The following is a 13,378-nucleotide window of genomic DNA, read 5'->3' on the forward strand; positions in this document are numbered from 1 at the left end:
ATTGCATTTTTTTTTTCATTTTTTTAAAAATTCCTTAACTACTCTATGGGAAGCTTTATAAGGCTATATGGCGCATTAAAGTGCATAAGACCCATATCATTATATTTTCTGCTCGGTTTCAGAATCAATGTATAGGCTTGGAAAATAAATGTAGTCAATATACACAATTGGATCTCTATACATAAATGGTTCGAAACAATAGGTGTGGTACATGTATCACATGAATTGATAATAACTTACAACCAAAAAAAAAATAAAGTCAGTGTGTTGTACATAATTGACTTCGACACAAGACATAACATGACTTTTTTTTTATTTCTACACTAATAAGAAAAACAATAGTCCAATCGGTGTACCTAAAAGTGCCTGGGACGAACTGCACTATAAATAGTGTTAGAAATGTTTCAAGAGAATGTGCCTACACATTGAAATTATTTCTACTATCATAATTTATGTCTTAGGGAAGCGATAACAAATGTATTCCAAGTTCATCGTGTGAAAATATCCTCCCCGTATAATAATTAACAAAATAGTATAGTGTTAATCTTTATAAATCATTTACAAAAACCTTTTTACAGATCATTTTACCTCTGTTCATTGCATAATACATCTCAGTATACATGATCATCGACCGTTTACTGCATATTAAAACATCTTACGAGAAAATATATAACAAAATTTTGCATGTATTATATATTATTATGCAATGTATTATATATTATTACTGTTTATACATTGTACATAGATTGGTACCATTTAAATCTTCCCCTTGAGATATATGAAGATTTTAAAACCAATTTTCCGAAAAGAGTTTCATTAAAAAAAAGTCAAGCAACCTTTTAAAGGCGTATAAAAAATAAATAGGAATTTCAAATGGTCAATTAAAATTATTGTTGTAAAATATATCATGTTTTCTCTTTAATCTTTTGCTTTTTTATTTCAGAGTTAACTTGTATATATAATTAACGTGTTGCCTTGAAGACATTTCTGGTGATCATGACGTCATGTTGATATGGAAGTACTTAAAGATAATTCAAAGTTTTTTTTTTAGTGTCATCCAAGTCGTCGTGTTCAAGTTCTAGAGGCTACTTCAATTAATCAATCAGAAAAAAGATCTATGCTAAGAAAAAATGTACCGTTTCAGTATATAAAATGTCATCAGTATATAAAATGTCATTGACGTATCTTAGCGGTTTTAATTATAAGACACTAGTCCACAAAATTTCCAAACAACCCTCGTATAGTATTTGAAAAAAAAATAAAACATTCATCTGTTCCTTTGTTTAATTAAGACAATATTTGAAAAGCTTATTCTGCAATGATAAAAGTAGATCATTTTCTATAGTAATTTTGATTGTGAATTGGTATCAGTTGGAATATATGTACAGTTAAATATGCTACTTATGCTGTGTATGTTGATGCTTCACATTTGTCCTTTTGCGTATAGAACACACTTCAATAGAAAACTTATGTTTTAAGGACCCATCTCACAAACAAATGAACGTCTGGTGTCACATCGTTTATCGTTCCATTTCAACCCTGTATTCCACTTCTCAACACAATGCTCAACATTCCCAGAATTGTTGGGTTCGTTTTTGTGCCAATTCGTGTATGTTGGTTTACTTCCAGTTGAAATAAGGACAAAGCTACCTTGATTAAGAATATCTGTCAATCCAATCCAGGTATATTGAAAACCTAAAAATATTTCTATTAGAACAATCACCATGATGAATGAAATATTTTTTTATCTACTTGATAAAAAAAGTTCATTTTATACAAAATGTACCCCGAATCGTAAGCTGTAGATCAATCCATTTTTCTACATGTGAACTTTTTATTTCAAGGAGTCGAGTACCAGCCGCAGCCTTGTTACAATAATCCTGTAAAAATTGATAATAAAAATAAATAAATTGAGACAAAAAAAGATATTTCAGTTATATCAAAAAAGTTATTGAGAATTCAATATTCTATACAGTGCATATTTTCTCTCCGTGGATTCACCTACCACCGCATCTTTAAAATTGTTTTCCAAGCTTAAAAAAAGGTAGCAGTTTTCCTCAAACTGGACCCAACCCTTTTCACAATTTGTAGCACGGAAATCGAACGCTGTAAAAAAAACCATGCGAATATAAATAACAATTCAGTATTTTTTTAAATTTTCAAACACATGCATATGTAAGCATACCAATGGTATGCAAAGTAAAATATACTTTACGCTATTTTAAATAGATATAGAAGTACACAGACTTAGAAGTTTAGTTAAAAAATGGATTTAAGGTGATGCTCAGTAAAATGATTGAACATAGTCTGAAAGGATCTTGTGTTACACACTTCAACTGTTTCAAATGAAAAAAGAAAAGAAATACAAATATGCATTTGGTTTGATAGAATCTTGTGTTACACAAATGTTTCGAAAAAAAACAAAATTTTTAATGAAATGTAACGAAAACGAAATTTTTAAACTTGAAAAAATCATTGAATCTTGAGCAGAGCAAACGCAGATCTCTAAAACAAGAGGTTGGATAAGGTGTCATGAAGGATTAAGCATCCCCTATCGACAAGTCACACCCGTTGTATGTTCATTGTGTTATAATTGGCTAAATGAAAAAAACCGTACACAATTCGGTTTTAAATAATGGCCTTATAATTCAAAATAAAAATGTCAGTCAGCATTCAAATTGTTGATAGATTGTATTTGCTAACAAGGCCAATGTATCGACCATGGAAATGACGAAATGATGATAAAATTACGAAAATGTGCATTTTGTGTCTTACAAACAATTAGCCACTTAAATTTGTTTCATAAAGCTATTTAACGTAATTTACCCCAAGTTTTTCATACTACGAACGATTGATGGTATAACTGACTTCTATTTGAAAGAATATCCTCACCAATTTGACACTATTAACTTTCCGATTGACATTAAAAATATTCGTCCAAAACAAATACGGCAGACAAAAACCTCACTTCGGTTCATTAGTGAGATTATGGTGGATCCTGGGTGTACTTCTGTCATCTAATTTAGTACAAAATCTCTACTATACGAACAATTGTTTTGTACCCAGCTGCCCTTGATGTCGACACAAAGACAACATTACCTTTTTCTCATTCTACTGTCTCCAAGTTTCGTTGAAGAAATATATGAATAAGAAACAACAAATTGCATAATTTTATATAAAATGGCGAGTTTTTAACGAATTCTACAATTTTAACAAAATCCTAAATCTAGATGGTCTTCGTGAGACCATAGGTAGTGGAAGTATAACATTTCACGGCAAGTGCTCAAAGGCCTTTCGAGATATCGCGCGGAAGCAAAAGTTTGAAGACAGACAGAATTTATCTTGGACCTTTCGGTCTCCTAATATGTAGGCGTCTTCCTTAGACCTCATAATCCTACGACCTAAGGAATTTTTTGTAAAATTTGTCGAGAAATCGCAATTAAACAAAAGTGCAGCTATACAGATGGACGGACAGATCGACAAAGAAACCAAAATTAATGAAAGCGGAGGACAAAACTAATCTAGCCGATGCAAATAATAATTTATTTTGTAAATGGAACTAATGTATCCTCGAAATAAAAATCCCACATATAAAGAGTTTTTTTTTCTTAAAACATGAAAATTTGACCCCACAGAAAGATGTTGTTTTTCAGCAGATTAACAATCAAAAACATGGGTGAGTCTTGGCTTCATCTTTTGAAAGTTATGAAAGTTAATGAAAGTTAATCCTGAAGGTTTGCATTAAAATGTAGAGTTTTGGTTTACAAGATGAAGGAGCAAGAACGCACTATACCATTTAAGTATTCTTTTATGACACATTTGCAATTATGAGCTAAACACGATTTCTAAAAAGGAATGCGTCTGCCATTTTTGTTTCGTCTCTCGCTATATCTGCAGACACCTAAATAAAGGGCAGAACTTAGTTACTATTCAATATAATAGTGTTATCAGTTGATACCGATGTGGAGGGACGTATGCTAAATAGCACTCGGTATCGACGATAATGACGTACATGTAATACTTTGTCTAATGCAGGAAAGTGAAAAAACAAAGAAACTTACAATTATAGTTTTACAGGCCAGTGCAGTATACAAACAAAAATACATGTAACTGCAATAAAATTTAAACAAAGGTAATGCAAGATAACAAGCACGAACATTTCTAGCTGATACCCTTAATAATAAAACAGTCACGTGTAACAAATCTGAAGAGTATATTCTGGTGTTTATGTATCATGAACAATGATATAAAAAATAGCGAATGCCTTTTTACGAGTCGAGGTCAGCATTAAATCAAGGGTCATATCACAAACATAATTTAAATGCAACTTCTCACTAGCAGCAATGTAGCATAGTGGAAAGCGAGTTAGTCTCAAAGCAATATAATACTCCGATTTTTTTTAGGCTACTAATCCCAAGTATACCATTTTTTAATAAGAGAATTTCATTAATTTCCTTCAAGAGAACTTTTGTTTTATTACTCAATTCACAAATTGACATGAAGCTCTCAGTGTATAATAAAGAAATATGCAAGGCGTAATGTGTGCTCAGAAAGCTAAATCTGCCAGATGATTCATTTAGAATTATAATGAGCGAACGAAGCTAAGAATATGTGAGTAAATTAATGCTTTTTTCGATAAGGCAGCTTTTTATAACAATTCTGGAAATAACGATCTGTAGTTCTTAATTTTCTGTTTATTTCAAAATATTGACTATAAGTTTAAAACAGTTGGAGCTAGTGCTTTTATGTTTCACATGTATATTCATCACCAAGCCTTTCTTCCATGTGTATATTTTTATTTTGCCTTTTACAATCTTTTACAATCTTTTTAGAGTTTAATCCACTTTATTAAAAAACTGAGACCTTCGTAATAAAAGTGCTTTCAATCAAACGGTTATTTCTTATTACAAGATCTTTCTTTGGATACCAACAATTATGACCTTTTGATCTTGGCCCTGTTGGACGACCTTACTTTGACCTTCTTTTGACAAATTTTTTATCTTTTCCATGAAAACATTTGTACTTAAGCTCTTTTTTTTATTTTACATGTAAATTTCTTATGACCAAGTTTTCCTATCCTACTGTTCACTCTAGCGATCATTTGACCTTGGAATTTCACCCTATTATAGAACACAATAAGATTGACCATACCTTATGAATAATTGGTGCTTTGACTTTACTATTTCACAGTAATACTGTCACAGAGCAATCACCCAAGTAAATTAATTGTAAATGAGAGAGTTAGAAGTTCTGATAGGTTGCAGGTGCGCGGAGCAGGCGTTGTAGCCCTGTATCCCAAGAGTGTAATTTTAGTTAGTTAGGGAGAAAGAATGAGCAAGCGAGGATTTGTAATTTGTTTGTTTGTCATTTCTGTTATCGTTGTTTATTGTGCGTGATCGAGTTCAGAGAGATGAAAGTGAGCATTAGATTGATTTGTGTGAGAAAGTGGGGAAAAAGGAGATTTGGTATTGCCATGCCCTGGGAACACGTTTGAGAGAGAGGAGAACAAGTCTGAAAGTCAATGAGTGTGGACGTGTTTTCGTATTGTGAACATTGTGATTTCTTATAAATATATATTGTGTTGTAAATATGTAAATAAACGATGTAAATAAAAACTATAGTCATTATTAAGCAGTGCCCGTGACGGGGAGGAGCCCCGTCACATATTATGGTGGCAGCGATGGGATTAACTTACTATGTGAACAGATATTTTGTAAAATTAACTCTTTCGGAAAAACAGGAGACGTTAACTATAAAGAATTATGCTGCAAATATAACGAAGCTCCATGGACATGCCTAGACGGCAAAAAGAAACTCACTAAGGAGCATTTCTTTCAAGTATCAAAAGCGGGAATCAAGAAGTATGTTTCATTTCCCAATCTTAAAACAATTGAGGAAGCTTTCAAGCACGCAAAGAGGGAAGAGTGTAACAACATTCTAGTGTATGTCCCATGGCCAGGGGAACAGTTGCAGATAGATGTACGTCGTGCGGCTCTATGAGAACAGGAGAGCTGGAAAAGTCCCTTGCACTTGTAGAACTCACAGCTAAGGTGTCGGTGATGGCTACCGAAATCGGACGTTTCACCTCTAAGCAACAATACATTCCGCAAAACCTTCGAGGACGAGGCCATGGATTCCGCCAAAGACCGGACCGAAATCCCAGGATCATCGACGGGAGACCAATCTGTAACAACTGTCGGAATGTAGGGCACCTCGCACTCCAGTGTAACGATGAGAAAGATGCCGATTCCGAAAACTAAAGTTCGCATCTAGTACTCCTGAGGACAGCCGGTGACAAAAGACGGACATTGAAGTCTCGTCGGTCTGTAAAAAAAATGTGTTGAAAATTTACCCTCAAGTTTTGTGTCGCCAAAACTGGAGGAGGTGATTGTCATTTAAATCCGCAATTTTGTGTCGCCAAAATTGGAGGAAGTGTAAAGTGTCAAATGGTCTTCAAGTTGATTGATAATGGATCCAGTGAGATGATTTTCAGTGAAGAATTCGTGTGTGGAGACGTAGAGAAAACGGCCTAGGGAGTGACCTTTTTTGTGGCAACGGGCGACCGTGTCGACATAATTGGGAAAAGGTGACTTTAGAATAAGAATTGGTAAAGGAAAAATTTGGAAAAGGCGACTTTTTAATAAGAATTGGTGAGAAAAAATTTGATGTTGTGTGTAATGATTTCCTCGCTCGGGATTTCCAGTAAAATAATTTGTATCTTTGTCTTTGATATTCTGAAAAATGTTGCATGATACAAATGATTCCTTGTATATAAATGGTGAATGTAATTCATTTAGTCCTGATGCAAAGAAGCTAGTGAGAGTGTGCAAGATGCATATCTAATTATGAGAAGATTATATCAGTTAAAAAAAATTACTACTTTAAGTGTATATGGAGGTTGTGTACATAATGTATTTCAAATTCTAAAATGAACATTTGTTTTTAAAAAAAAATGTAAAGATAAAATGCAAAAATCTAAGAAAAAAGGTAAAACATGAAATGTGTATGCATGTTAAACTATTTTGTTATTTCTGTGTGTAGTAAGGTCTCTTTATCTATGAATGTGTGATTCTTGTATAGACAGCTAATTTTGTAAACGATATCAAATTGTCATTATCAGGCTACTACATGTAATTATATTAGTGTGTCGGGACGCCACACTTAAGAGGAGAGGTATGTCACAGAGCAATCACCCAAGTAAATTAATTGTAAATGAGAGAGTTAGAAGTTCTGATAGGTTGCAGGTGCGCGGCGCAGGCGTTGTAGCCCTGTATCCCAAGAGTGTAATTTTAGTTAGTTAGAGAGAAAGCGAGTGGACAAGCATGGATTTATAATTTGTTTATTTGTCATTTCTGTTATCGTGTGCGTGATCGAGTTCAGAGAGATGAAAGTGAGCATTAGATTGATTTGTGTGAGAAAGTGGGGAAAAAAGGAGATTTGGTATGGCCATGCCCTGGGAACACGTTTGAGAGAGAGGAGAACAAGTCTGAAAGTCAATGAGTGTGGACGTGTTTTCGTATTGTGAACATTGTGATTTCTTATATATATATATTGTGTTGTAAATATGTAAATAAACGATTTAAATAAAAACTATAGTCATTATGAACCAGTGCCCGTGACGGGGAGGAGCCCCGTCACAATACTCATCGCCAATAGTCTTTTTTGGAAAACATTTTATGTTTTTTTTACCTCGAAGTTTGACTTGCATTTGAGAAATCTTACAACATACACTACCAAACAGGGACATCGCTATCTAACAACACATCTTGTATTTAATAAACGTAATACTTAAGAAAATTAAATCTATATTTTTTTTAAATTAGTTTTATTTCAGAAAAATCAAAGACAATGAAAAAAAGCAACTTGATTTCTATGTCAGTTTTGTCAGTTAAATAAAATAATTCCTTTAATTATAAATATAACATATATGCAACACCGCTGATTCTTGTTTTTTACTTCACGATTTTAATATATTATGTACCAGGAGTCCTGACACGTGAAATAACCAATCGTGAAGAAAAGCCTGAAAAATGTCAGATATTTCAGGCTATTTCTCTCAATGCGACTGATAACTTAGAAAATCTTATTAAACTTTCTTTCTTTTAGGTCTTCAAATATTCAATACATATTATAATATTCATCAATGTCCTGTGAAGTCTTTATTTTCTTTTTTATGTAGTTCAAAATTGTTATGATCTTATATACACTTACAACTGTCTAAATCGAATTTACCTTTTTGGTCAGACATTTGCACTCGTTTTTCCACATTATCCAAACTCGATTCTAAAACTTCAACTCGCTTGTTTAACTTTTCTATGGTCTTCTTTTCTGTTACGAATTCTTTAGCCTCAGTACCTGTAGCTTTACAAAGCTCCTCTAATGTGCCTACTTTCGTTTTTAAGTCTTTATTTTTCAGTCTAATGGTCGATAACTCTTCATTACGCCTCTTCACGTCTTTGTAAATATCACTCAATCTTGCCTCGAAAACGTAAGCTGCTCCAAAAACAAACGCTATTACAAGTCCTGCAATACAATGTTTAATAGAATCCATTGCAATAATGGAAATGTTTATCTGCTAAAACACTGTTCAGTAATCACGGTATATCGTTCCCCACAACGTGAAGTTATGATTTAAAACAACTGAACCGTACACCGCAGGTTATTAATCAATGTAAACGTTTATGTAGAATTTAAAATCCATGAAAAAACAATAATGTCCTCCTTGCCTTGTGATATAACCATTCATTTAACATTTATTCATTACATTATCTAAATCGTTGAAAACATACCAATTTCCAATGGGGTGGTCTTGTCATAAATTAAGATATTTTTCTTTCACTGAAATGCATACCAATCTCAAATTCTATAATTTTGCGATGATGTTAATTTCTATCCGACAAGGGTCAAATTATGTTGGACAGAAAACGATTAAAATATTTTTCGTTTTTAGCGTTGTAGGTAGAATTATGTTTCGTCTTATCCTATTTACTGCGTTACAGTAGTCCGTCAATTATTCAACCAAGGCTAAAAAATGAACTTTGAATTTAATATTAAGTTTTATAAAACAAACACTTCTGTAGCTGTTAAAATTGTGTGATCGATAGAAAGGTATATTATACCTCTGTTTATTTTTTCTATATAAAAATAAGACGAATAAACATGCTATTTTTTTCTAAACAGTCTCTGCCGTGAAATAGTTTTTGTGCTATTTGCCCATGGTGAATAGTCCTCAAACTATTCAACAGCAGCATTCGATTTCCCTCGCTTTTCATCTAGGAAAACTTCGATTATACGGATTGTGACGTATATGTTATGACGTAACAAAAGCAAAAGTAAAGTTAGTATCGGTATAATAAAACACCTATTTACTGACTATTCGGCCAATAGCAAGTTTATCATCCCCCTGAGCCTAGGGAAATAGTTTGCTGTCTTGGGGGACGATAAACTTGCTATTGTCCTCATAGCCAGTAAATAGGTGTATAATATCCGATATTATATTTATTGTGTTAAATTAATGCAAATAATTTTAAGAAATATAGGGATGGATCTTCTAAAATAAAATATGCTTATGCACAAGTTTTATATAGTATAAACAAAGAAACACATGCAGACAAGGTCATACACATGAGAGATGATATGCATTTGTTTACTTGTTTGTTTTTTGTTTGGCTTGTGTTTGCTCTTCCAAAAATAAGTCAATCGTGTACCAAGGAATATTGAAAGAAGCTATAGTATAGACAAGGTGTTAATAATTATCGTTGCGTGAAACTTGTTTGTAAAACGGAGATAAAATTGTTCTCTGCAAGCATTTACGTCAGATCACATTACCAATCGTAAATAGTTTACACCACTATTGTTATTCAAGGCAGATGTACTAATTCATACACTGTACATGTATAGAACTCTAAATAATGGAAGGATATAAGAATACAAAAAATATTAAATAAAATAAAAATAAAATAAAAATAAATATAATTATATAAATGAAAAAATAAAATAAATGAATATAAATAAAGATAGTTAATATTTTATAAATATTAAAACAAAAGATTTCAATTTGCTATTCATAATCTAGATCTTCAATTAAAAAAAATATTTTTTTTGGGAGAATTTAACACGGGATGATATTGTTTTAAAAAATATTAAGCATAGTTCCAAACAATAATTCACTCAAAACCTAATTATTCTAGAAATCCTAGAATTTCAATAGAACAGAGGTGTTAAGAGAAGGACGAAATAAAAAAAGAACAAGGATACAGAGATACATATATAAAGTTTATAAGCTACATGTATAAAGGCAGACAAAAAGTGATCACAAAGAAGTGACTTGCATTTCATTCCATTGTTTTCCTCAATAATTCACTCATTAGATGTATATTGATGAACTTGTACAGAAATTTAGCCGAAATCCCAACAATCTGTATGGAAGAGTTGTCTCCTATTTCCACCCCCTTATGGACCAAGAAAAAAAATGATGCACTAGTATATGAAAAATAAAATAACTCAAAGACATTTTCGGAAATTTTTTATCCGGTCTGCAACTTTAATTTTGGAGTCATGTACTAGGAATGTCATATCTTTAGCAGCATTGTGCCATGGAATTAAAAGGAACGTTTTTTTAGGTGCGCATGATGCAACTTCCTGGATGGTGTGTAGACTGCTTGTCAACATCTGAAACCCATGTGTATTTCGGGGTATGTATGTTTACTCTCAATTTTCTTTCTTGCATAGGGCGTTTTTTTCTGATCTCAAACTTTTGTCTCAGGATTAATCTTCATTTTCTATTCAATGAATTACGTTATCTGATCAGAGTCTAGTTAATTATTTAATATAAATTTATATTTAATTTGATTAAAGCTTTATAGTAACATACAGTGAAAATGTTTCCTTTGTGTGAGACCTTAATTTCGCCGGTCACACTTTTGTAAAAGAAACTATACTGTATTCTTGGAACTGTTCTGTTTTAAACTTGCCCACTAGAGCTAAGGGCGAAATGGGCGAACACAAAAGGGGACGAAAATTTTCCTTTTATAGTCTCACCTAAAATACCCTCTGTACTGGACATATAGCATGTAAGGTGGACAAATAATTTCTTCTTTTTCTTTCAACAAATATTTATTTACATGTAAATGTTCATGTTTTATTAAATTGGCCATAACTAATTTTTCCGTCTGGTGCATACAAAATGAAATTTCCTGTCACACGAAAAATCATGCCATCCTTTATACTGAGTAGCGAGACCAACGCAATGTTCTGTGTTCCCCTTGTTAGGCTGGCCTAATGTTTTATCCCAGTTGTTGTACGTTTCCTGAACATCGTTGCCGTTAGAGATATACTCAAATCTGTGATTCTGAAGCAAATCTGTGACGCCTATCCATATGTATTTAATGCCTGGAATAAAACAAAATGCTTCTTAAAATGTGAAGGTAGTTCTTTATGTTGAGAATACATTAAATTATATTTAATCTTAGATATATTCTTTCATCCTTGCATATATCATGCTACAAATGGATCAGTGCATATTTTGTTGCCACATTAAGATAAAAAGAAGCATACTACTTTCAATTCATTTTAATTTTTTTTCACAACGTTTTAATCAGCAAAAATGACACTTTTTCTGATAGTTTTGCATTACTATCTGCTAAAAAAAATTTGACAGTTCAGCACTGTCGTTTGTCATATTCATGTCATAGGCATATTATGCAGTCAACTCCATCTTCAAAGACAAAGAGCTTTACCTGGACAAGTCAATAGAAGAACATATTTGATTGTTAACTTTTTTAAACAAAGGTATTTTAATAAGGTATGTATCAAAACTAAAAACTGAAATTTTTGGAAAGAAAGTTTCTAAATAATGTCAATTACCTAGTTGAGAAACTTTAATTTTATAACAAGGTTACGGTGTTTTTCAAGCTCCACCTTTTATTTTCATGCAAGCATACAAAAAAAAAATCATAGTATGGTGACATCGAAATGCTGTCAAAGGGTTTGACAATTACCTTTAAAATACGTATTGTTTTAGATTGGGCATACAATTTTCATGCAAGCATACAAAAAAAAATCATAGTATGGTGACATCGAAATGCTGTCAAAGGGTTTGACAATTACCTTTAAAATACGTATTGTTTTAGATTGAGCATACAATCAAGGAAGGCATTAAACATATACAGAAGCTAGTAGGTGGCACGTAGAAAAAATCTTTTATCTGGTGGCCGCCACAAAAAAGTAATGGCCGCCACAAAAAAAAGTAATGGCTGCCACAAAAAAATTGTGGTGGCCACCGGATATTACTTTTACATGTCAATTACAGGCTTTCATAAACATACATGTCCATGTAACATATAAAGGAATAAATTAACATCAAATTGTGTAAATAAAATACCTGTAACAACACCCTGAAGTAGCATCCATCTTTCCTCTGCAATTGTATTTGGCTCTACTAGCGTTGAACCCATTCCATAGCAACTTGTCTGAAAAGGTACTTTTAAATGTTAAATAAATGTTTACTACTAATACAGATCTCTCTTATCATGAATTTGATAAATATATATTATTATAACAGTATCTTGATCCGAATGGTTGTATCACGTTTCGTTGACAGGCGCAGATCATCAGATCAAACGAGACTCGAAATTCTTAGGATCAAGTTACTGTTTTAATGATACATAAATTATATTCCCCCTTACAACTAGCAAGATATAGTAAAAAAAAGTTCAGAGATCAAATATATAATATTTATCCATTAAAAAAAGCATCATGTTAAGGAACTTTTTAATGCGCAAAAAAAAACGTCGTGTTTCTGCCTACTTCGTCATCTGTTTCAGATAGTGCTGATATGGATTCAGAAAAACACAGTACGGTGATCCGGAAAGTCAGATCACAAGGTCACGTGATTGCGTTAAATCAACAGTAAAATTGAGTAATACACAAATTGGTAAATAATAAAGGTCCTTTATTCTTCTTATTTTCTTTAAAAAACTTTAATTTACTGCGGAAAAATGAGAATTATGAAGTCATTATAAATGAGCCAGATCTATCTTTCATAGGTTTATTCCTTACGAGGCTTTTATGCGATAATTCAAATTTACATGAAGCAAATTGAAAAATGTGACTAAATATCTACATGTTTGATACATCTACGATACATGCAACTGTGATTAAATCTTTTTATCAAGACATTACATATAAAGCACTGTAATTCTTCATAAGATAGCATTTTGAATCAAAATTAACTTTTAATAAAATATATTCTTAGCATAATTTATTATCCCCTTTTGTTATAAAACATAATGATTTTACATAAATCAAGTACGTAATAAATATTTTGCCAAGCCAAAAAATTCGGTATCAGTATAGTGGTACATGTATAGGCGGCAAT

At 32.2% G+C, this 13,378-nt stretch overlaps 2 protein-coding genes across 7 annotated transcripts in view; both read right to left on the reverse strand.

Annotated features, from left to right (window-relative positions):
* Nucleotides 1-13,378, reverse strand: part of LOC134273450 (fibroleukin-like) — a 61,527-nt gene that overhangs the window by 19,200 nt on the left and 28,949 nt on the right. Inside the window, exons 7-8 of one of the 4 annotated variants that reach the window (XM_062755645.1) lie at nucleotides 12,383-12,470; nucleotides 10,191-11,391 (exon numbers count right to left, since the gene is read on the reverse strand). The exons of the other annotated variants lie outside the window; for them this stretch is intronic. Of the exons in view, the coding sequence (XP_062611629.1) occupies nucleotides 11,159-11,391; nucleotides 12,383-12,470 (321 nt within the window). The 3' untranslated portion in view covers nucleotides 10,191-11,158. Of the gene's footprint in view, nucleotides 1-10,190; nucleotides 11,392-12,382; nucleotides 12,471-13,378 lie in introns of those variants that run through there. 4 annotated transcript variants of the gene reach the window in all.
* Nucleotides 1,168-13,378, reverse strand: part of LOC134273448 (C-type lectin domain family 4 member M-like) — an 89,996-nt gene continuing 77,785 nt past the window's right edge. Inside the window, exons 1-4 of one of the 3 annotated variants that reach the window (XM_062755643.1) lie at nucleotides 8,233-8,950; nucleotides 2,006-2,106; nucleotides 1,787-1,880; nucleotides 1,170-1,695 (exon numbers count right to left, since the gene is read on the reverse strand). In XM_062755643.1, coding sequence (XP_062611627.1) covers nucleotides 1,475-1,695; nucleotides 1,787-1,880; nucleotides 2,006-2,106; nucleotides 8,233-8,551 — 735 coding nt within the window. In that variant the 5' untranslated portion in view covers nucleotides 8,552-8,950 and the 3' untranslated portion in view covers nucleotides 1,170-1,474. Of the gene's footprint in view, nucleotides 1,696-1,786; nucleotides 1,881-2,005; nucleotides 2,107-8,232; nucleotides 8,951-13,378 lie in introns of those variants that run through there. The other 2 variants (XM_062755644.1, XM_062755642.1) reach the window with 2 other exon arrangements.

The sequence above is a fragment of the Saccostrea cucullata genome, unplaced genomic scaffold (assembly GCF_032062105.1).
Source record: "Saccostrea cucullata isolate Sc308-1 unplaced genomic scaffold, CSIRO_AGI_Scuc_v1 ctg3719, whole genome shotgun sequence".
Taxonomy (NCBI): Eukaryota; Metazoa; Mollusca; class Bivalvia; order Ostreida; family Ostreidae; genus Saccostrea; species Saccostrea cuccullata.